This window comes from Uranotaenia lowii, chromosome 2, assembly GCF_029784155.1.
Source record: "Uranotaenia lowii strain MFRU-FL chromosome 2, ASM2978415v1, whole genome shotgun sequence".
Lineage (NCBI taxonomy): Eukaryota > Metazoa > Arthropoda > Insecta > Diptera > Culicidae > Uranotaenia > Uranotaenia lowii.
In genome coordinates this window covers 69765140-69791011 of record NC_073692.1, presented here as the reverse complement: position 1 = coordinate 69791011, position 25872 = coordinate 69765140, and the positions used below count along the sequence as shown (strand labels likewise).

Sequence of the window (25872 nt, the reverse complement as noted above, 5' to 3'; positions counted from 1 at the left end):
CTGTCGACAGGATGGCGGTGTGGGTGTTGCGTTGTGTACCTAGTAGAGTAGAAGTGTGGTGGCTAAGAGTGGGAGTGTTTGTGGGAGGTGGCTGTTGTGTAGGTTGTGAGATGTTTTGTGAAGATTGGTTGCTATTCATCCGGGACTGAGCCTGTTGTGTATAAGGTTGCCTTCTTGTTTGACTGTCCGCGCGTTGAGGTCTTCGTGGGTCTTGAGAGACGTTCTGCATGTTTTGTTGGCTGCTTTGGTTGGGAGAATACGGGTGCAAAAGAACGTGGTGATATTGTCCACACTTCAAACAGGATTCCTGCATGCAATCAGCAACAAAATGTCCGGAATCCAAACAATTCAGACATAGCCCCATTCTGCGCACCAAAACTTTCCTGTCGATGACTCGCATCCTAATGAGTCTGTTACATTGTTCTGCTTTGTGTCGACCATTGTTGCAAATAGGGCAGAAACTCTCGAACGTTGCTGTGCTATGACTGATAGGAGCTCTAGTGTTTCGATGATGATCGTCGCCACTGCGACTGGCCGTTGACTGCAGGATTGAACAATGGTTTTCTAGAAACTCAACCATAGCTTCATAGGTAGGGACGGTTTTAGAAGCATGGTGAGTTTCCCACAGACGGTATGTTTCGGCATCCAATTTTTGTGAGAGCATAAACGCTAGCAATGTGCTCCAGTTGCTAGTCTTCTGGCCGAGTTTTTCTAATTGTTGAAGGTTGATTTTAAACGTCGACAACAATACATTTAATGCTTCGTAACTTTCTGTCCGCATGGCAGATGTGGCGAAGAGTGCTTTCAAATGCTCCTGAGCTATCAGTTTATGATTCTCATATTTCGATTCAAGTGTGCTCCATGCTAGGCCGTAGTTCATCGCTGAAACTTGGATTTGATTGATATGGAGAAGTGCGTCATCTCTCAGTGACGTCCGGAGGTAGTTAAACTTATCCATATCGTTCAACTGGACATTATCGTGAATCAGCGACTTGAAGTTGTCTCGAAAATTAATCCAATCCAACAGCTTCCCGGAAAAGGTTGGCAGCTGAAGTTCTGGATACTTTGTGTGACACGGCAAAACCACGTCGGAAACAGAGGATTGAGTTGGTTGTGCGGGAATCGACTCCATCTTCGACAGCAGCTGTTGTTTCAAAGAAAAGTACCGTGTCACAAATCCCTTATACACCTTTTTGCTTTCTCGTTTTCGAACTTCCTTCTTATCGTCGCCGTCTTCAGATTCCTCTTCAAGGTCTTCAAGGATCATCTCTATACGAACTCGCAGATCACAAAACTTCTCGTAGGCTTCGTCCAACTTAGTCAGCCGTGGTTGAAGTGAGCCATGATCCCGAACATCGTCGTAGTCGTGAAGGAAATCTTCAAAGCTCTCTAGCAGACTCCACAAAATCCGTTCCTGTTTGGACATACGTCGAAGATCGTCGGCCATTTTTGTAAAACACAATATGTACTTTGAACTAACACTTTTTATAAAACACTCCCGAGACCTCAAACGGCGACAAATTGACTGATATCAATATTTTGACAGATGAAAATTTTAATTTTCTGATACGTGGAACAGTAGCGGTATCAATTAATTTCGAGCTTTCATGCGCTAAGTGGCTGCTCAAAGTCTACCGGAGAAAGCTTTACAAATCTCCACAGTTCTAAAAAATGAAGGCAAACCATGCAACGTATTCTCATTCAGAGATGTTAAAATCGCGAGTCTACATACTCGCACTTTGCCCTTCTTTGCAGAACGATTTTATTTCGTTAAACTCAATCTGCAATGATGCTATCTAAAGTTCAACTCGGAAAGCATCAGGAAGTAAGCTTCGGGTAAACTCGGCAGGAGTAAACAGCAATCGGGGGAGAAACATCAGCGAAGCAAACGAACAGTTCAGCGAATTAAAGAAAAAATCGTTTTCGTTCGGCAGCCGAACACATAAATCGGACAACGCATGGGGGCGTGGCTAAAAGTGATAGATACAAGGGAACGGGAAACGAGCGAGAGAAGGGTGCGAGGAATGTTAACTCGGTCCGTCGGGCAACGATCGCTCGTGAGCATTCGTGTACGGTAAGCTTCGTTCTGTTGTTTCATTGGTGTGATTTTATTCCTGCGAGGAGGGGAAAACATCAACTCGGAACTGTTCTCTTTGTTTTGTGTGCAATCACGTCATGATTGGAACGAAGATAAAATCAATCTGCACACAACAAGTTAAACTCGGAAAAAATCAGCCGAATGATTCTTTCCGAGGCGAGTTTAAACACCGCTGTTCTCATTCAGCCACCTCAACCATTCAATCGCATTTCCACACTCACACTCTATCTACTAGTACTTATCTGTATTCCTTGGGGCGTCCGTGGGTCGATGATGAATCCTTCCAAATTCGGCTTGATCACTTGCAGCTCAGCTCTTAATTTCGCGTTGCACTTTTCGGAAACTTTTGCCGGAATCCACCACTTTTAAATACAGGAATAGTCCGAACGTTCACAATTTCACAATTAGTTCGATAGAATGTACCAAACAGTTTTCGTACACATTAAACCCCGTTTAAAGCACTTTCAATTTTACAGCAATCACCCAGCGCGTTTACTTGATGTCGGAATCAACAAACTAAGTCTTTTCTCCCAGGGTGATTTGTTTTGTTGTTCAGGTGAAGTACACAATTTTTCACTCCTAGGTTTCAATTAAATCTTCCCTTCGATTTTCAGCTGCTTGCCAAACAGGCTATCCAAGCGCACTTTTATTCATCCCCAGGGGAACCCAAGCCAGCGAACCAAAAAGGGAATCAACCCAAGCCACCCGCTAAGAGTAGGGACCCGCACAAAATGGGGCAAACCCAAGCCAAGCCGGCTATCACAATACACTTGTTCACAAAGAAAAAACGCGCACAAACTCCGCGGTTTAATCCGGTCGCTAAGGACCAAATGTTGAGGCCAATCCCCAAAGCTGCTGATTCGGAAGGCCGCGAAGTTCCCTGACGTACTTAGTTCGAAACTATAATTAATAAACACGGCACTTAGAGTGGGATACGATCACGGGGGAACATTTATTTTCAACACTCAATTCAAAAACGCTTAACTTCGATCTTAACACAAAAGTGGACTGTATTTGCTACGCTCGCTAAACGATATGACCGCACGACACGGGTCACCAAAACAATTTTCTTTTGTCTCGCTACCAACTCGCTGCTATCAACTACTCGTAATTGTCGATCGAGTACCTACGTTCGGTCATCGGTCATTCTATTTGCATACACGCACAGTTGGTTCTGACCACTGTAGATGCGTGCGGCTGGGGATGGTTATTGATGCTGCTTGTGGCTGACCTGATTTACAATATTGGATTTTCTGTTGTTGTTGCTATTTGGCGCAAACAGTCATTTTTGTCATTTTTGTCATTTTTGTCATTTTTGTCATTTTTGTCATTTTTGTCATTTTTGTCATTTTTGTCATTTTTGTCATTTTTGTCATTTTTGTCATTTTTGTCATTTTTGTCATTTTTGTCATTTTTGTCATTTTTGTCATTTTTGTCATTTTTGTCATTTTTGTCATTTTTGTCATTTTTGTCATTTTTGTCATTTTTGTCATTTTTGTCATTTTTGTCATTTTTGTCATTTTTGTCATTTTTGTCATTTTTGTCATTGTTGTCATTTTTGTCATTTTTGTCATTTTTGTCATTTTTGTCATTTTTGTCATTTTTGTCATTTTTGTCATTTTTGTCATTTTTGTCATTTTTGTCATTTTTGTCATTTTTGTCATTTTTGTCATTTTTGTCATTTTTGTCATTTTTGTCATTTTTGTCATTTTTGTCATTTTTGTCATTTTTGTCATTTTTGTCATTTTTGTCATTTTTGTCATTTTTGTCATTTTTGTCATTTTTGTCATTTTTGTCATTTTTGTCATTTTTGTCATTTTTGTCATTTTTGTCATTTTTGTCATTTTTGTCATTTTTGTCATTTTTGTCATTTTTGTCATTTTTGTCATTTTTGTCATTTTTGTCATTTTTGTCATTTTTGTCATTTTTGTCATTTTTGTCATTTTTGTCATTTTTGTCATTTTTGTCATTTTTGTCATTTCTGCCATTTTTGTCATTTTTGTCATTTTTGCCAAAAAAGCTGTTAACTTTCCACTTAGTGAAATTAAAGATAATGATTGTAAATTTATCACCAACTAGCACAATTTGATAAAAATTCAAAGTGAAAGAAGTTTCACTTTCAAACAGAAACAAATCCTCGAAAACTCCCCAAGCCAATCGATATTTCCCAGTCCTGGAGCGGACGTTCAGTCCAGGGTCAAAGACTTGGCAGGGTTTCACATTTCCTTCGGTCCCTTAATCCTGCCTGGCATATCAAAGATTGGCTCGACTCAACCAGCCATGTTCCAGAGAGTGTATGTGTGTGCGAGTAAGTGCCTGTTATTGTTTGCCCAGGTCTACCGTCTGTGTATGTGTGTGCTCACTCACGTACCATTTGCCAATTAACTACGTAGATAAGGACTAATTTGTCCCGAGTAGTATGATTAAAATTTAATTAGCATTACATCAAAAGCTCATCGAGTGATGGGTAATAATGGCGGATATGTGGAATAAGAGGATATTGACAGCAGGGTGAAGAGAAATTTAAGTTTTTCTGAGAGCTACTTTAACCCCTTCCTGAATGATTTTTCATTTTTATTTTAATCAAGGGTGCTTGGCTCAATGAGTGTGGTTGCTTAATTACTTTTCTCGATTAAAGTTTTATTTTCGGATTGAAGTTCGTTTCGTAACTTAAGAGAGAGGCATTTGATCAAGAAAACTAAGCCATATCATTTGAAGTTCTTATCTTTGGATAATATGTTTTCCCAATCGATTGGAAAAAAAAAGATATTTCTATCGTCAAATATTTCCTCTAAATTTTATTATACTAGGCTATAATGATGGCTTGTTATAAAATCTAGGTAGGTAGTAAACTAATAAGTCCAAAATTTTAAGATTTGATTTTGAATCGTTTGGCGTTACTCCGCCAAGATTTTCTAAATCACATTTTCAAAAAAAAGCCCACCTTTCTAATATTTATCCTCCTTGTTTGCCGACTCAATGGATTGCGTGTATATTTCCGAGTAAATTGACCTTCTTTCCCAGAAATATTTAGGAAACCGAGCTTATATACAGCAAGCAACAAACCGCCCGCGCCCTACCCGTAACAATTGACGGGTAATAAATCACAGGACATCGAGAATACAAAACGGTAGTCACGACAAAAAAAAAGAAAAAATGAAAAAGTTGGGGGCGAGGGCAATCAAATGCGCCCATTAGCCTGCCTGGTCACGTTATTGGAGACCACACACAGCTCGAATAAACACGCCAGATTGCGGGTGGAGGTGATTTTGTTGATGTGAGTTTCGCCACCATCGAACACGCAAGCCAGGTATCCGCAATTGATTTCCACGAGAGGCCATGACCTGGAGTCCACTTCCGCCTAGCTGGGGGACTCTTCTGGTTTAGTGAGTGACTTCCGTGAGCAATGTTTTGACGCCAAAGTTTACGCAACAAAAGCGGTTCAAGAATCGATGGATCACTTTATGTTTGGACAAACTTTTGGTGCCCATAACCTGTCTAGAGATCAATCGATTCGTTTGATGTTGTACCAATGCATATACATGAGGGTGTCAGTCCAATGGGTCATGTCGAGTTTCTGTAGATTTTTCGTAGATCGGCCCGAAGAAACTGACTTGTGCCAAGTTTTAGTTTTTTAAATCTCGAAAATCACACGACTTAAAATGCGTAAAAATTCAAAATCTGGTGTAGTATCGAAAAACATTTTTGTCAAAAATCGACTTAAGCATTTAAAAAAAAACACGTTTTTATGTAGGGAACAAAGGATATCCGGAAAATATAAATTTCAATTTTGAGGCCAAATGTCATAAAAAAGCATGAAAAGTCGAGATCTGGTGTTATAATGAGAAAAAATATTAGCCAAAAATCGACTTTCTGGGACTAATCGTTTTGAGGAAAACCGACTTGGCGATTTTTTTTAAATTTATCACCTGATTTGGACGTTCTAGGCATTTTTAAGTAATTTGGCATCAAACCTTAAATTTCAATTTTTTTTATTACCTTTGGCCCCTCTGGTGATTTGAAATGGTAAAATCGATGCTTTGAGCGCTTTATAGCACCCCTAAATGAAATTCGACTGAGCTAAAATTTTGTATTTTTATTTTTTATTTTTTTGGGCCAATCTACAAAAAGGATATGGTCGGTTTACAAAATTCGGTCATGAAATTTTTCCCAAACATCAATTGTCACCCTCATAGAATTATCAAACTCGGTTTACCACTGATTGCGTGATAGCTGTTTGAATTTGAGCCAGTTTTCAGCCTTACATTGCCAGTACTTAATGATTAATTTTTTTATGTTTATTAGCTATTTATTTATTCCTGTTACAAAAATTGAACCCATTGAGTGGTTAAAATTTTGTTGAATAATTAAATTTTAAGACAATTTAAAATGAGTTTCATGTGAATTTCTAATAATGACATGTTCATAACAATTTTTGCTACCAATTTGACGGTTGAATTTAAGGTAAACTCCAGGTTGATTTTATGACGTTTTCGTAAAATTTTGTGAAAGTTTAACTAGACAGATAACAAATAACACCGTAAAATTTTAAAAAAAGCTTTGCCTTCTATTATGAACTTTCTTTTGATTTCATGAACTTTTTCTGTAAGATTCTGTGACAATGAAAAAAAAAATTCTTTTTTCTTACAAATTGAATTAAAAAACTTTACAACAATTTACTGATCATTTCATGCCAATATTCAAATAGGCCGGGAACAAATTAGTCGAGTGTAGAGTGACTGTTGACTTTCATTGCTCATAAATAATTTCTAAACAACTTGAGATTTTAGGTCATTGCGTTTCCATAAAATGATCTAGAAGGTTTTAATATATGTAAAATCATTAGAAAGGAACCATTTATAGATGAAACCACCTTTCGAAGCGATTTGTTTTGCCCGCTTTTACCCCTTTGAAGAATTTGTTATTCATTTGAACTGTAATCATTTTTAACAAAATGGACATAAAATTGAAAGATATTCAGTTTTCATAGGATTTCATGACAAATTCATGGGAATTTAGAAGGTAATTACATGACAATTCCATTATAATTTGATTACAATATTTCCGTTTTATGACAATTTTATGACTATTTCTTGAAAAATTCTCGACAATTTCATGACAATTTCATGACAATTTCTTGGCAATTTCATGACGATTTCATGACAATTTCTTGGCAATTTCATGACTATTTCATGACAATTTCATGACAATTTCATGACAGTTTCATGACAATTTCATGATAATTTCATGTCAATTTCATGACAATTTCATGAAAATTTCATGACAATTTCATGACAATTTCATGACAATTTCATGCCAATTTCATGACAATTTCATGGCAATAGCAAGCAAATTTTAGGACAATAAAATAATGGATGACGATTTCATGCCAATTTTATTTCAGATCTATGACAATCTTATGCCAATTAAAATATGATGAAAATTTCACGAAAATTTGAAAATTTCATGACAATTGTATGTGAATTTCATGACAATTGCAAGAAATTCAGGGCAACATCATAACAAATTTATAACAATTTCAGGCCAATTTCATTACTATTCTATGAACATCTTACAACAATTTGAAAATAATGAAAATTTCACGAACATATTAAAATTTCATGACAATTTAATCACAATTTTGTGACAACTTCATAACTATTTCATTACAATTTCATAACAATTCCATGACAATTACCTGTCAATTTCATTACAATTCCATGACTATAATTTATAACAATTTCATGGCAATTTCAAAGCAATTGCAAGAAAATTTCAGGACAATTTCATCACATTTTTAGGATCATTTCATGACATTTTCATCACAATTTAATCATAATTTCATGACAATTACCTGCCAATTTCATAACAATTGCTGAAACTTTATGATAAATTTATACATAACTTTTAAGCAATAAAGGGTGATACGGTCAAAATTTGTTTAATATCAACTTGACGTATTTCTTTCAATTCTGCAATTAAAAAACCTGAACACCCCTCATTTTGAAGGTCTGCGTGTTTAGAAAGTTGCTCCTATTTTGATTTTGGAAATCACTCTTCAGTTGTAAAAATGCCGTCCAAGGAAGAAGAGCAGCCTATCAAAATTTTGCTCGCGCAGCGTGAAAATCCGAGCTACTCGCACGCAAAGCTGGCAAAATCGTTAGAAGTTGCCGAATCAACCGTTAAAAATGTAATTAAAGTATTTGGGGAACGTTTGTCGACAGCCAGGAAGTCTGGATCGGGGGGAAATCGAAAACCGGAAGCCGCTGAGACGACAAAGAGAGTTGCCGGTAGTTTCAAGCGAAACCCTGACCTCTCTCTCCGAGATGCCGCAAATAAGTTGGGTGTATTGTCAACAACCGTGCATCGAGCCAAAAAACGAGCCGGACTATCGACTTACAAGAAGGTAGTGACTCCAAATCACGATGATAAACAAAATACAACGTCCAAAGCGCGATCCCGGAGGCTGTACACGACGATGCTGACGAAGTCTGACTGTATGATAATGGACGACGAAACCTACGTCAAAGCCGACTACAAGCAGCTTCCGGGACAGGAGTTTTATACGGCAAAAGGAAGGGGAAAGGTAGCAGATATTTTCAAGCCATGAAACTGTCAAAGTTCGCGAAGATATATCTGGTTTGGCAAGCCATCTGTACCTGTGGCTTGAAAAGCAGCATTTTCATAGCTTCCGGGACTATAAACCAAGAAATTTACGTGAAAGAGTGTTTGAATAAACGTATGCTGCCTTTCCTGAAGAAACACGGTTGTTCCGTACTGTTTTGGCCGGATTTGGCATCTTGCCATTACGGTAAAAAGGCCATGGAGTGGCACGCCGCCAACAACGTGCAGGTGGTTCCCAAGGACAAGAACCCTCCCAACACGCCAGAGCTCCGCCCAATTGAGAAATACTGGGCTTTTGTCAAGCGGAACTTAAAGAAGACCAGAAAGACTGCTAAGGACGAGCAGCAGTTTAAGGCAAACTGGCTTTCCGCGGCGAAGAAGGTGGACAAGGTGGCTGTACGAAATCTGATGGCAGGAGTTAAGCGTAAGGGCCGGCCATTCGGATTTGGAAAATCAAAAGCCTAATTTTATACTAATTAAACTTGAAAAAGAAATTTAATTTGATATTTTAAATAAAGGATTTCACCGATTTACACGCGTTTTCCCTTGACCAAATTTTGACCGTATCACCCTTTAGATAGATGATTTCAAGATAACATCATGATCACATTTTTTAAATAACTTCAGAGCAGTTGCATGAAAAGTATAGTCGGTAATGCATTAGCCTAGAAACTCGGAGTCTTCGGTCTCAAAGCTTGTTCAAAAGTGTAGCTGTGCAGGTGTTGATTATTTTATCATTTCCTAGATAAAAAATCATTATTTATTTTCCTTAAAAATCTTAAATTTCCTGGTAGAATTATTTTTACACCAAATTTTTGGGATTTGAGATTGTTTCTTAACAATTTTCGACTGAACTGGACTGGACTATCGCTATTCAAAACTCCAGCTTCAGTTCTAAATTTTTAAAGCTTGAAATTGATTTCAAATGATGACTTCAAAAATAATTTTAATTATAAATGATTTTTGTAAATTTCCTTTACTTCTAGAAGGTGTAGGAAAGCAAACCGGGTGAGCTGGTAATTTATAAAAAATAATGGTATATTTCAGAAGCTCAAGAATGCTTTAAATTCTGGACCATTAAATTTATACTTATTGAATTTATATTTGCAAATTTACAAAAATTCAACATGTTAATGCATTATGGATGATTTATTTTTCAAAATATTTTTCTATAAGTTTTGTTTTTGTTTAAATACCATGCGTAAACTGCTTTTTTTTTTTGTAAATTTTAGTTTCAATTCTCGAAATTTGCCATATTATTTGTGGTGTAATTTTTTTATTAGGGGAGAGTGGGGTATTCTGAGTCCTTTTTGTTTGCTTCATAACTATTTTATTACAAAAAAATAAATTGAAAAAATAATTGGTATGGCTTTGTTAATTTCTAGCGGATCTATAGGCCTTTTTTATAATTTTCAATAAATTATTTTCTCTGAGTTCTGACTGTTTTAAAAGTTTGTTTTTCTATTGATGAGCAGGGAAAAGCCCGCGGGAGTGTACCTCCTCTTGAGGTCCTTCTCCAGTGGGCGTAAAACTTCCTCATCATTCTTTATTTTCATGTTTTTTTTTCAATTTTTGATTTTACAATAGGTGCATTTTTAAGGTTATTTTTAAAAATGGTAGGGAATCGTGTGTGACCAAATCCGATTTGAAAAAAAAATATGAAAAGTTTATAAGTTAACCCAAAACTTTTATTTCATAACTCATGTTGTTATTTGAGGTGAGGAAATAAAAAAGAGAGCTGTGTATGATCGAATTATTAAAATAAAAACCCTGGCTCGCGATCGCGACAAATTTATAACATATTTTGGCAATTATTGATGATTTCATAAAAACAAACATTTTTTTATAATTAAATCCAAATTTTATCACAAATTTATGTCTATTTCATAGCCGTTACATGAGCATTTCATAACCATTTCTTGTTGATTTTCAGAAATGTCATGAAGGATTCCTGAAGGTTCCATGGCATATTTTTGACAATTTAATGATAAATATTTGATAACAAAGTTTTTCGAAATCCACCTTTTGTGATATTTCAACAAACAGAAATTCAGAGCTTATTTTGTCTAGTCTAGAAGCGATGAATTTAAATATGTTATAACATAGTTTTAATCGGGTCCAGGTTAAAAATTCAAAAATATTTTTTAAATAGGATAAAATCCATTTAAAAATTATTGATTTTTGAGCAAAACCATCGATTATTATTGAAATATTAAACTTATCCATCCTTTTTATTAAATCAATAATAATTGCGCTTGAAGACCGCGAGTTATTTAAACCTTTGCTTTAAGAAAATAGTTAATGAAAAGAACTATTTTATTCTGGAAATCCTCATGTTCATGAAATACTACTTATACCACCAGTTAATTTGAGCTCTACTCAGTAGTCTAGTTCATGATGGCTCTAATCAGAAAAACAAGTTTTTTTTACTGGGGACATCCGATGACTTTTCAAAAACTGAATATGAGATTTTGAAGAGCTGGGCATTCTATGAATAGTCTGAAAATTTCAAGTTTGTTATGTATTCCTAAGATATCATGTCGAGAATGTACACTTGTACACTTCGGATAATATAGATATTATCCCAGAAGAAAGGTTAGGTGTAACAATTTGACTTGATTAGCGAAATTCTTAATCATCAAAGTTTGTTTTGTTGTCAGATTTGGGATTTTAAGCCTCTTGAATTCCTTAATCCCATAAACTTAATCAACTTAGGTCTCCTGAAACCAAAATTGATCAGAATGATATAACTTAGCTCTGCTGTGACTTTTCTATAAGTGTAATTCGGTGTAAGTTTTGAATTCTAGGCCATTAAACAGTACTTTGAAATTTAAACCTATCTGAATGACTTATGAAATACTACAACTTGAATGAAAATATTTTATATAATGAAACAAGAGTTTCATCTTCATGCTATGAATTTTTGAAAAACGGTGCATAAACAGATTTTTATATAGTCATTTTACATTTAAATTCTCGATATTTTCCGTCTGTATTCAGTGTATCTTTTTTCCAAATGCCGACTGACATATATTTTAATTTTTAAATTGCGACCCAGAGATGGGTCTTGACTCAAACATTCAGTCAGCGAAACTTTTTTTTTTTTTGTAGAGAAATGAATCTAACTTAGATGAAATTTCAGGGACTAGATAAGAGAAAATCGATGTTGAAAAACATGCGAAAAAAATTTCCAAACTTGATTCCAACTACCGTAAGATGAAATGATGGGAATAGAAATAGACCAAGAAAAATGATTATGATCACATGGGAGAACTATTCCCTTCATTCCGATAGACATCGACACTCAACCAGTATAATATTCATACGCCAGGTTGGTCTCCTGTAGTAGAATGTTAATACATGGGCCCCGGAGAGGCGCAAGATGTGGGTTCAAGTCTCACCGGGAGACAAGGCGAATTTTTTTCGCATGTTTTTCAACATCGATTTTCTCTTATCTAGTCCCTGAAATTTCATCTAAGTTGGATTCATTTCTCTACATATATTTTAATTTTCAATGAATCCATTTGCTTTTTGTTCATTTGAATTCACTAATACTGAACAACTGCTATTGGTTCTTAGATTCAACAAATACTGGAAAAACAAGCATAAAATTTCAAACCTACCCCGAGCAGACTTTGATGCCCAAATCGATAGCAAATTGAGACCAACATGAGGTTTCGACAGCAAACTGAGAGCATGCTGTTGACTATTTTACGTTAGCAAAATTAGGAAACATAAAGGCCTTACTTTGCACTATGGAGCAGTTCCATACAATGAGACGGCAAAAAGTATGATTCGGTGTTTTGTTATTTTTGAAAATTATGTTTGAAAATTACTATTTTAACTAACTTAAAATAAATTCTAACATAATTTTTTTATAAATAACTTTTAAAGTACGATGCTTGGTGTTGTTTTTTACCCTTTTTTTTTTTTTGTTTAGAAAACCGGGTTTTGGACTAATGGATCATTAAATGATAAATAACATCAAGACATTTCATGAAACTCAAGAGAAAAATTTGTGAAACGATTGATCAATCATGAGTAACATTTTTTTTTTGACAAACCAACATCAACTTTGTTGAAATTATACTCATTAATGGGTAAAAATCACCCATTTGCATGATATTTTCAGATTTATTTGACTATAACTCAAAAAACGGTGATTTAAGGTGCCTGGAATCTCTTTCATTGTATTTTTAGGACTTTAAAATAGATCTTGATAGTGAAAAGAGTATGGAGAAATGCGGGGATTTTTTTGGCAAGGCTTTAAAGTTTTAGACTTTTGGAAAAAATAATTATTTACTCATTTTTATTATAGATCAATTAAGTGTGTAAAAATTTTGAATGGTTCAAATGAAAGCTTTTAATATAAGCTTTCATATGGTGTACTTTAAGTTTGAGAAAAAAATGTTTTCCATAGAAATATATGTGATTTAAAATTTTTTCTTCATCATATAAATTTTTCAATTTTTCAAAGTCTGATGTCTGTGGTGCGTTCAGTTTTCAAGATAATGAGTTGAAAAACTGGGAATATCTTTGTTAAATATAAAGTTATTAACTAGTAAAAATATAAAAGCGATCCGATAAAGTTCAGTTTTTGACTTTTTGCCGCCTAAAATTGCTTTGTTAGCAATTTTATACCAAATTATGTACCAACACTCAACAGCAAACCAGTCACATAAGTTGGTATAGAATTTATTCCGACATCAAAAATCGAGACCTCACATTTATTTCGCCTTTATTTAGATATAGATGAGAACAGAAAAACAAACCCGGTTTATCCTTAGAAAAAAAAAATCCAAGATCTTCGCATTGCCTACTGAAAAACCTTGAAAATCTGTTTTCAAGTTATTGATCATATTGTCCAATTTGCTCTTGGCAGGAAGTTTGAAGTACAAAATTATCAATTTGGAGGACACTAATTTGATTTGAAATAGATGACAAGTTTTAGACCGATTACAGAATTTGAGACCGATATAACAATTAGAAAAACATCACTTGAAAATACTTTCTTTTGACACACTTCAATTTTCAAAAGATTTAAGAGTATAACGGCGTCAAATTTTGCTGTTAGTGAAAAATATCTGATGCCTTCTATACTGCCCCTACTTTCATAACAGTCCCATATGCAAAAACACGCAAGCGAGAAAATCAGCTTTTTCTGTTTTGGAATATATTCTTTAATTATGACCACAACTTTCAGCATAAACGAAAATCGTTTGATGGAATGTGTTCTAGGTTGTCATAATTAATCGTAAGATCTGAAATTTTAGAAATCGGGCCATCGGTAACGTCGGGAGCACCATTTTATTCGTTATGGGACTGTTATGCGAGCATATTTGAGACCTTTTTCAAATCTACTCGCATAACAGTCCCATACAGAATATGTTTTGCTAACCCAGGTACTTTCTAAGACTCAAATTTGATCATTTTTGAACTTCTAAATGCAGTTATCAGAAAAAGAAACATACTTTTGGAAAAATACCGTGAATTCTACATTGTAAGTTGAATATTTTTACGGTTTTGATTGCATCTGTTAGTTTTTTGCTCAGGAAGACATTCCTTCCTTCTTACTGGCCTGCCTTCGAGAACTAGTGTACATAATTCGACATCAAGTGAGTTTAAATCTTTTTTAATTGATTCAAAGCAATAAATCAAAGACTATTTCGCCGAAAGAAGCATTGAAAAGTTACCAAATCCGTGGTATTCCACATATGGGACTGTTATGCGGGTATATTTCATATGGGACAGCCACAAGTTGATATTTTTTTCGAAATTTCTAGAACAAAATCTCTTTTTTTATTGTTTTATATTGAAGCCCTATGTTCAAAATGACGATCTGTCAGGTTAGATGAAAAATGACGAAAATTCATATGGGACTGTTATGCGAGTAGGGGCAGTATAGGCACTGATAAGCTGATATAATTCCCCCTGCGTAGGAGAAAAATTTTCATCGCCCAGAGCTCCTGGCGCCAACTAGCTCATCATTCCCTAAGCTTCGTTTCCCGATCATGTAATGATACCAATAGCTAAATTTCGATTTTTTCGTAAAGCATTAAATTGTCATTTGACAATACGAAAATATTTTTTTTTAAGTTATGTAACTCAGTTTGTTTAAATTTTAGTTTCAATGTATCGGATCAATTCCATTCTTATTGAAAAAGAGTGTATGATCTTTTGGCAATTTTATCCAAAGGGGAAATTTGAAGAAATTTCATATGATCTTAAAAGTATATTTTCTTATAGAATGCCAAGACTAAATCGTTCGCCAGAAGATCCTTCTTTATGAACTGCGAATTTTTCTTCAATGATATAAAGAACATTTTATCTTTGAAAGTCTTTTAATCTATAACTTTTATTCAGTTGCTAAAATTAATTCTTAAAAACTGTTAAACTTTTATTCCATTATATTGCGAAATTATTTTTTAAATTTTAATATCCTTTTAAATGGAATAGCTTTTTTTAAATATGCAGAATTATTTTTCATTTGTAGGCACGTTTCAAATTTTGTTCCTCAAATTCAAAGCTCAATGAATCTAGTACATTTCAACCATCGGGACTTTTTTTCACTGGGAGGAAAACATAACAAAAATTGAACACCATAGCAACTTATACTTTTGCACGCAGAAAAATTGAAGCAGGCGTAAAATGCTTGGTAGATGATAAAATTTCTATATATTTTTCTACGTGTCATTAGAACACGTGGAGTAATTTTTGAATGCTAGCGCCCCATCACAACCAGTGTTTTATTCACTTACTAAGCAGTTAAGACACGAACCTTTGGTTGATGGAAATGTGGTTCAGAGTTATATCAGCTTATCAGTGGTATAGGCATTATTATGCTCTCCAATCTCTCGAAAAACGTGGTGTGTTTAAAGTCTCAGTTTTAGCAAAATTTGCTATCACTTTCCTAACCAAGTATGAAAATTTGTGCTTTAATTTTGGCTGTGTACCACCTAAAGTCAAGCAAAAGGAGAGCAAATTTGACTCTCAGAGCGAGATAGCAAAATTTGCTTTAATTTTGCCAAAAAAATCTACTTGGGATGTGTTTGTGGATTTTTAAATTTTATTTAAATCAAATTAATTTTAATTACAAGTGAAGTCAACAATCAGGAACTTGAATCTTGTACCAGACTCCTATGTTATAAAAATTATTCAAAATTTTGGTTCTCTATTGGTACAATTATTTCTCTATAGATTATGAGATTTAAACTATTTTGATTATAAATCTGCTTGATAATTGATATTGATAATTGATAATTGATATTGAAAGAATTAAGTTAGAAAATATTAATTTTAATGCCAGATATGATTCAATTTGTTCTATGATTTGTATCTGCGATTTAATATTTATTTTCCAAAAACATAAAATTCTGATTTAAAATTCATACATGAATACAAAACTATGTTCCAAATTCGAAACATATTGTGATTTCGAAGCATAATCTGATTTTGCAAAACCTTGTAAACCTCTTTTAAGTTCTATATTTTTATGACTATCGGAGTAAGTCATAAATGTTTAATTTTCTTTGCAATTTTTTGAGTACGAGATTATTTGAGTTATAGATATATGACTTTGATTCCAGAAATATAAATGTTGAATAAAGTGAAAATAATATATCATTGCTAAAATATTTCATAACTTATTTCATTCCAGAAAACAAAAACTAACAGACATCAACAACCACTCAGAGATTGAATCGAAAAAGTAAAGTCATAAAAACCTGCTATAAAACTCCTATGTATGATGAACGGCGCTTTCCTCCACCGTATTTGCTTCACTCATTAACCGAAGGCTGCTGCTGCTGCTGTTGCGGTCCTCGTCGTTGTTGACGTTGACGCTGTGATGCTACTTGTATCTTCTTTGCTGCCGCTGTCGTATCCTTTTGGTTCATTTTCACATACTGTCACTGCCGGATGTGATATTCTGCTGGGTTTGGTTGGTTTTTTTCAGGAAGAAAAAAGCAAAACCACACACTCTGTGTAAAACTTTCGCTCTCTGAAGTTGAGCCACACACACTTGGTTCTATTTTTTTTTTAACTTTTTTGATTTTTTCCTTGTTTTAAGTTTCAGCGAAATTTCTGATTCCCTTTACACACGTTGGGCAATGATTTTTTTACTTTACAATATGGTTACACCCACTCCACCACTTTTATGGGAACAATTTTTTATATCTTTCCTGCAGCTGATGCTGAATTCACTTTTTGCCTGTACCAGTTGATTTTGCTCGTTTGAATCACATTTGACGCGCACTTTTTCCCTGTTTCCTCTTATTCTGTTTGTTGTTTGAGCTCCAAAACTTTTTTTCCGCTTTGTAATACCACAATTCACACAATTCTTCTGTCATCAACACTCGTTTTTACACCGACAATAGAGATTTTTTGTTCTCGAACAATTGACTTTATTCGGATTGTTTTGTATGCAGCATTCACACTTCAACACCAAAATACTATGCAGAAATCATTCTTTTTAGCAAAAACCCCTTAGTCCAGAACAAATCCCTACAATGTATTATCCCTATTTGTAAACAGCTTTCTTGATTTTTCACGTTCTTTCTTTCTTCCGAAATCGACTGTCACCTTAACCGAAACACATGGGTCCAGAGATGGCGTAAACTTTTTTTTATCCCAACATCCAAGCCAGAGGAAAACTCAACCGCAGCAAGAGGCCGTTATTTATGTAGAAAATCTCAAAGATTTATCACCTCACTTTATGGTGGTATTTGTGTACCTGAACACCCGCACTTGGAAGGGGTAATTCTCTACTTCAACGAGCGACCTCTGGATGCAACCATTGTAATAGGAGCTCTTGAATCTCTGGTGGGAGCTCTAATCCCACCCTTTTTCTCACCCTTCGGACACTGTGAGCCCCGGTGCTAAATCCCCAGACGTTCACTCAACAGAGGCCACCGAACTTCAATCCTGAGAAATGTTTCAAATTTTTCACAATCCTCCCTCACACTTTCTCAACGGAAAAATATCTTCACCAGCTTCAAAGAATCTCCTGCACAACACCACCATCTATGGCAAGATGCTTTTTTGTTGGAGCTTCTCGTCCTTCAAGGGGCATATACTCAGAAATGTTTCTAGAATACCTCCAAGCACCACGTCATTGGTTCACCTGAAGAAAAACGCACTTCTTCCCCTCTTCTTCAGGATCCAGAATGGCGCATCTTCTGCCCGATCGCACCGCGGGAATTGGAAGCTCTTAGAAAAGATGTCCCTCAGATTTTCCGTTTGTGTCCCACTGCTGGCTCCGATGTCTGGGGAAGAAAGTTGGAAAAGAAAATATTTTTTAGATGAGAAACTTTTCCAATCATGCGTTCGACGAAAAATGGCGGAAGCTGTAAAGGGTGCATGGACGAAGGAGTTTCACCACCTGGAGATTCTAATTATGTTTTCCATAATTTGTTGAATTTTATAATTTTTGTCACAAATTTTGCTAAATTTCTTTTTCGATTGCTTAGTACTAATATCTATTGATTAAAAACGCCCTAAGCTCCAAAATAATTTTGAGTAAACAAGTGTGACTTTCACCTTAAGGTCGCAAGACGAGAAGTGTGAAAAATTATGTGCCGGCAAAGTTCTGGCTAAAACTTGACTCGGCCCAGTTCGGGTGTATGATTTTGGTGAACAAATTGTTATGGAAATTTGAGCCCCCTCCTAAAGTAGGTACCTTCCAAAGTCAAACTTTGCGCGTTGCTCTTACAGTATTATATCGGGTGATGTGTCTTTGAAGTTGTACTTGGTAAGATGATGAACGTTCAGCGTTCCGAATAGTTGGAAGACAGTTTATGGAAATTTGAAACGGATGCGGGAAAGTTGAAAACTTGTCGACACGAACAATAGATTATTAGGGGAGAGGCGGGCTATATGCGCATATTAAGGAAAGCACTCATTTTCTCCCATATTCCAATAGATAGGAATCGGAAAATTATATACACATGAGCGGCCATCTGTTTTGTATACGTTAGAGCAATTTTTCTGTTAATATCTCTTACAGTTTTTGTGAAAATAATTTTATTATAAAAGAAGTCAAAATTGCCGTTTTCCGAAACTGGCGGGCTAAATGCGCATATTTATGTTTTTAGCTTTATTCCATTGACATTTGCAAGATTTTGATATTATTCAATTGAAAATGGTAGAAACGGATGCTTAGCATACGACAAGGCCGAAATTTTGGTGAAATTTTTTACATAACTAGTTCTATTGCATGAAACATAGTTAGGTATGCCATATGGCCATTTTTCATGATAATATTTTGTTCATATCGAATTTTTATCGGATCAGTATGAAGTCCTTCTTTTTTCGCTGTAGGATCGTGATTTGAGCGTAGATTTAATGTTTAAATGATAAAAAGTAAAAAATTTGTAAGATTAATCTATTTTTCTTAATATAGGCATTTAACCTGCCTTGATATGGGCATTCAGAACCTGTCTCTTATTCCAATATCTTATCATTTACAACTTTGCCAAAAGCTTCAATTTGTTGAATTTCCGATTTCCAGATGAATGAGGAAGAAAAACCATTAAAATTATTGTTCACAGAATCTGTACGCACGACAATTAAAGTTCAATATATTAGAACAAAACTGACAAAAATCTTGTTTGAATTTTTAAATTTTTTCTACTTTGTATAACAATTTAATTTTTTCATGCCATGTGTTAAAAGCGTATTACCCTCAACCTGCACTGATTAGATATGATGAATCTTCAGCCATATCGTCAATCGGCTGTATGCGCATATTACCCAACATGCGCATTTAGGAACACTTCCCCCTACTCATTAGATGTATTGTAAAACTTTGTTACTCAAAATGTATTTTTTCTGTCCTGTCAGCACATAGTGTTGTGTTCGTTTTTAAAAGATCAACAAGATCAACCCCTTTGTGAGGGTCTCCTTAATAGATTCTTTGTCTTCTTTCTTAAAACTTTAATCCAGGGAATGAAATTGAATCATTAATTTGATATTCGAATTCGAGTTTTATACAATAAAATAAAATTCCACTCTTTCTTTGGAAACAAAATTCGAATTTCAAATTTGTCTTGCATAGACTACAAATTTGTTTTCGAAAGACTGCAAATAAATGTTGAAATTTGTAAATCGTCATTTGAGGTTTTTAGAACCAGAGGGGGCTAAGCTAGGGTTACCATATCCTGCAACGCCAAAAAGAGTATATTGTGATTGAATTCATATTTAAAAGGTTTAGGAGAAATAGAAGAAACCATGATAAAGCTTCCCAAGCATCCAAAAGTGCCATAAAACAGGTACAAAAACGCTTACGCAGCCCCATCATTGATATGAAGTACGTTCTATGCAGCTCAAAATTGAAGTTCTAATTGTTACTTTCAAGATCCAAAACAAGTTTTTATGATCTTCTATTCAGCTTTCAGTGGCCAGCTTCCAAGAAATCGTAAAATAATCAAAAAATCTCTCTCTATCTCAACTGCACCCTTGTTATCGGTTCATATCACCTTCTCTTGATTATTTACTACGCTCTGTACATGGTGTCGCCATGATGCCACGCGCCGGATTTTAAACTCGACAAATTTCTCAATTACTTCTTTCCTACATTTCCTACATATATCGCATCAGAATGATCACTCAATTACCAAATTATTTATTGAAAAAAAAACTTGCATGGCTTGGGGATCGAACCCCGACCTTCGTGGTGAGAATCGAACACGCTACCACAAGACCACGCCTAGATGTTGTTCTAACTGAAACTAAAACTCGAAGTGGTGATTTGATTTTGAAAGCACCTCAATGCACTTTTTGTGACTTAACAAACCCCGTTCTGAGCACTTTTGTGCCCTTCATGTGACTTACCAAATCCCGTTTTGAGCACTTTTGTGCCCTTTATGTGACTTTAGTTCCGTACAACGTACATATTAATTACTTTTGCAACTTTCAAGTTCATTAATGAGTACTTAAAGTTCACTAAAGGGAACTGGGCAGTTGATTCTCTTAGTCAGCCAATATGTAACTTTCAATGCCTTCATTCAAGTAAATGTGTGACTTTCTGTGTGAATTTCTAAACCAAAACAAGCTTTATATTTTTGAAGTAGCTCTCAGTTCACTTTAACTCAACGAACTTTTGCCACAATCACTGCCTGAAACATTAAATTTTGTCAATTAGGATATATTGACAGTTCTACACAAACATCACCTTAACAGGAGGCCTCAGCCCTAACCTCAAACCATGGGAGAACAGAATCGAATTTTGAGAAGGGCGCACGATAAACGCGATTTTCCGGTACTAATATCGACAAATTCGTCCTGTGGAAAAGCGATACACAGATGTTCGTGTTTTAATTTTTTTTGGGTGTTCAGGGCTGCCAAGTGCATTGATATTTGGAAAATGATTATATTTTTTTAATTGCACTGTTCACTAATCACTAATCAGTAATCGTACTTCCATAGCCAGAACTTATGTCTGATCCCAAAGAATAATAAAAGAGTTTTATTATTCTTCTTGTCTTTGTTCATGTTTTCCATTATTTTAACATCAAAATATTGAAATAACCGAAAACATAAATTGGTTGGGCCTACCATGGAGCAGAGAACGCAGAGACATCTGGAACACAGGAACAGAAGAAACGTGGACCACCAGTACCATACGTTTCAAATGGGGAATATCGTTGGAAGCATGCTAAGAAAAATGCTCCTTGATGAATAAACTGTACGTTATGTGAAGTAACTTCACGAATCACTTGGACCATTCTTCAGAGGCTGGAAATGATTTATTTTGTACACAGAAATCACAAAACCTGAACAGAAGTATTTTGAAGAATTTGATGAAATAAATAAATGGATTTAATGATTCTAAGGTTTTCTTTTTCTAAGTTTAACTGTTTTGGATTTCAGTGCACAATCATTTCTGGTCATCGACCAAGGATTAAGCGCCTTTACTCGCTCTTGAAAATGAAAAAGAGAATCGAAAAAAATTAGTAGATCATAAAACCTTTCGAGGTATGTTTAGAACTCGAAAGGTTTTATCAAAAAATTAACTTTATTTTTATGTAAAGAAAAAAATGTACACCAATTACGATTTCACTAAATGAGTATGCTTTTTAAAATGGTAAGTCTTGATTAATTAGGAGTATAACTATTTACCTTCAAAAACACTTAATTGTACGAGTAAAAAATATTAAGGATACTTATCTTTGCGCAGCAGGAGATGTGCTGAGAGAGATGTTTAAATTGAAAACGAAAAGTTGTCTTTTCCCTAAATCAAACACAAAGCCTTTCTAAGTAAAACCACGATTTTTCTTCATGATTTTTCAAATGTACAGTAATCGATGAAGTTTGTAATTGCTAGGACATTTTTAGGTTAACTCCCTCTCCCGTGAATTGCTGAACGACCAGCAGCTGTTCTCCCAGATATCATTCGTCACCATCCCTAAATCACTTCCTTCGTCAACACTCCCCCACAAAACTCGACAGAAGTATTCAATCACAGCAATCCACCAAACACAAGGCATCAGCAAGGCAGAAAAACACAAAATTTTTCAAAGCATTCGAAACAACAACGCGTCGTATCAACGGCACGTACAGAAAGGAAATTTTTCTTACAATACAACTTTCTCGAACACAATTATGAAACATCAATTTTAGTATTAAAATTCTATATCTTCAAATTTAGAAAAAAACACTCTTTCAGGGCATGTGTAGCTGAACATAAGATTCGAAAAATAACATTCACAATCGCGGGGCAGTTTTTTTGCCTTTGATCCCCAGGTGCTAAGTTTAACCAACAATATTGAAACACGCCTTAATTTCCAGCGATAATTTATGAGTACCACACAACGTACTTGATTCACTATATGTTCCATCAGGCAAATTAATAAACATGTGTCTGAAGTTTTTTGTACTATTTTCATATGAACAATTAGAATTTTTAAAATTTTTCGCGAAAGCGACGTAAAAAAAAACGCGTGCGTTCCGAACCGATCACCGCCTCTATATTTTTTTAATTGCACTGTTATTGAAAAACTTTTTTCATGAGTACTGAGAATTTGCAATGTTGATAGTTGAAAAATTTAATGAATTCAGAAAAATTACAATTAGTTTAAAACAAGCAAATACTGATTTTAGTAACGCACCTAGCATCACTGGTGAGGCCGCCAGCAAATCAAAATTTGAGGTTATGGCTGAGGCCAATACTGTCGTTCGTATATACCCTTATAGAGTCTTAAAAAATTGAAATATTTTTCAGATTAACGTGATTTGCATTAGGATTGGTCGATCTTGGATCGATCCTTGGAGGATCGATCTTTTTAACTCCGATTTTCGATTTTTTGGATCGATTCTTCGGCCAGGAAAAGATCGATTAGATCAGTATATTTTTGATTCGATCTTTCGATCTTGTTTTCTCATTTAGGGGAAATAAGAGCATAATAGCCACATTAAGGAGGACGCTTATTTAACCATAGAAAACAGCTGTAATATGTGAGTTACATCATTGTTTTGCGTTCAGACACTAAAAAAGTCAATTTCCTAACTGAATGAAACTTGAAAATAGTAGACATAAACGTTTAAAAATGCATTTTAAATTTTTGTGCCGAAATCTGAAAATCAGTCACTGTAGGGGCACCATTTTCGCTCAGCAGATTCATAAAATTGAATCCAATATTTGGGAAACCAAAATTGGAGCATGGTGTTAGCAAATAATGTGGCTTACTGACATTCCACTAGAAATTTTTTTCGAAGCATGCATATCTGGATAAGTTATAATTTTGATAGATTTTGTTCTGCCCAATATCAAACTATGCTATCTGAACGAGATATAATCCTGATAGGAGCATATCAAAAACTGATTTTCCATTCTGATCGGGATTTGTCTACATTTCTTTTCTTGATTTTCACTTTAAGGGTTGTTCGAAAAATTCCACGGTAATATTTTTAATTGAAAAAAAAATTCATCACAATTTGAAATGCGATTAGGAAATAAAATAAATATCCATTTTGAACTTGGGAGAATTTATTTAAAACACAGGATTGATGATTGAGTTTAATTTGATAAAATGGCATTGGGTACTGTCAGAAATAATATTTTTATGCTCAATTTTTTTTAATTATCAAAGGAGAGTTGCGAGTCTTTTTTTAAGTTGACAATAAAATCTTTAAGGGATCTCTTGAGTGATCAGTAAGAAACTGATAAAAATAAAAATAAGGAAAGTCGAGTTTTTTTGTAAGTATTGGAAGCATAAAGCAAATAATAATTCAGTGTACATTGCAAATCAAAATAAAGCTTCTAAGATGCTACTCCGAATCATATTTTGAAACTTCAAGGCTCTATATATGTTTGCACTCTCAATTGAAATAATGGGTCCAGGAAAGGACAAAAGGAACAAACAATGTTTTTCATATTAAAAATATAAATTTATATGCTTCCAAGAGAAACACAAAAATTCAGGAATGAAAACAATCACAATGTTATTTGAAAAAAAAAATCAAAAATTATAATATTTACTAGTGTTTAAAAATTTGGTAAATATATTTGAAAAGTAATACAAAATATGAAGGTGAAAAATATTAGATTTTATAATGTAAATAGATTATTTTTCAATAAAATCATCTATTTGAAAAAAATATTTTTTTATTATTTTATTGATAACTCAATGGAACAGCATTTTTGAGGCCTATGTTTTGATGACTGATTTGTAAGATTTTGGTGTCTTGGACTCGAATCTTCTATCAGACTTTGTCTATCACCTCTAGTTTGGCGATATGACACTATGAAGTTTGATATTATATTTCAGGCTATTTTTTTGTTCTTGGATTTCAAGCAAACAACTTTTTCTTTGAAAAATGCCCGACGTTTCGACCATTTTTGTTGATCATTCTCAAGGATATTGTCTTACGGTTGTTTTTGTAAGATTTCGTTTTTCTTTTCATCGCTTAGGTGTCTTCGCTACTCATTTTATCATCGGATAAAATAGCCGCAAATGGAATTTTTATTTAAATGTTTTTTTTTTCAGTCTTTTCTTAATAAAGTCGTGGACTGACGAAGATGAGTTGGACAGAAACATTATAAAGCTCATCCGAAATTTGCTCCTACTCTTGCAGTATCACCTTTCTTATCGCTATAACGTTTAAAAATGAATTCAAAATTTGTGTTTTGTACTTTATCAATAGCGATTGGCGTTCAACGCTTTTCAAGAGATCGATCACTTTCACGCCCATTTTGCGTAGGTCCACGAAAGTTGAATTTTTGAATAAAATGGCCACACACGAGATCGCGAGGTAACCCGGAAAAAAAACTCAAATTTTTCGGTTCACCCTTTGCTGAATTTTGAAATTATTAAGTCGATTTTTGACCAAAGACTTTTATTCGAGATAACACCAAATTCGGACGATTCATGCATTTTGAGTCATTTCGCATGAAAAAATAAATTTTAGATTTTCCAGTTTCTGTTGGTCCCCTTTTTGTGATTTTTGATAATCAAAACATCGAAACTTTAGGCTTTTTGAGGCACCCCTAAATCAAGTCGGATTGAGCAGACATTTTTCACAGGTCTGTTTTTGGGCCAATCTACTAAATGTATATGGTCGATTCTCGAAATCCGACATAACCCATTAAGTTGCCACCCTAACATGCAGGCATCGAAATATAAGCTTTAGTTTTGAAACCAAAGTACCTTCTTATTATCATATCTTGCTTATTCAATCGAGCTCCGTTAAAGTAAAGATCATTTGATTATGAAAAATGACTGTGGACTACAAGACATCAAAACACTCGGCCGAAGGGCCTATCTCAACAGCATTCACGTAGGAAGGTACCAACCTTTTACAACGGAAAAAACACCATGAAAGTGATGGGGAATCTTTTGAGGGTGTTTAGACCGAATTCATATCAGGCACATTCTTCGCTCATAAAAATAAATTAGGCACAGCATGAGCTGCGCGTGATGTTCCAAATTCGGGCCCCCACTCGAGGAACAATGAAGCGGCCTTTTTTGTCCCTCGTTGCCTCGTTCATGTTTGACAGTGAGCTTTTTCCGTTTTTCCACTTGCCCCGATTCCGCTCTGGTTCCTCTTCCGGCCTCAACAGACGGTGGGCGACAATTTTCGACATTTTCACAAATGCTTTATGAAAATGTATCCCCTACTAGTAGAATCGAGGCCAACGGGAAGAGGAAAGCGTT

The 25872-nt window shown here is 34.8% G+C and overlaps 1 protein-coding gene across 1 annotated transcript in view; it reads right to left on the bottom strand.

Annotated features, from left to right (window-relative positions):
* LOC129741534 (uncharacterized) overlaps positions 1-1447 on the bottom strand; it is a 5754-nt gene extending 4307 nt beyond the window's left edge. The window contains exon 1 of the mRNA XM_055733274.1: positions 40-1447. Within this exon, the coding sequence (XP_055589249.1) occupies positions 40-1447 (1408 nt within the window). The remainder of the gene's footprint in view (positions 1-39) is intronic.
* Between the last annotated feature and the right edge of the window lie 24425 nt (positions 1448-25872).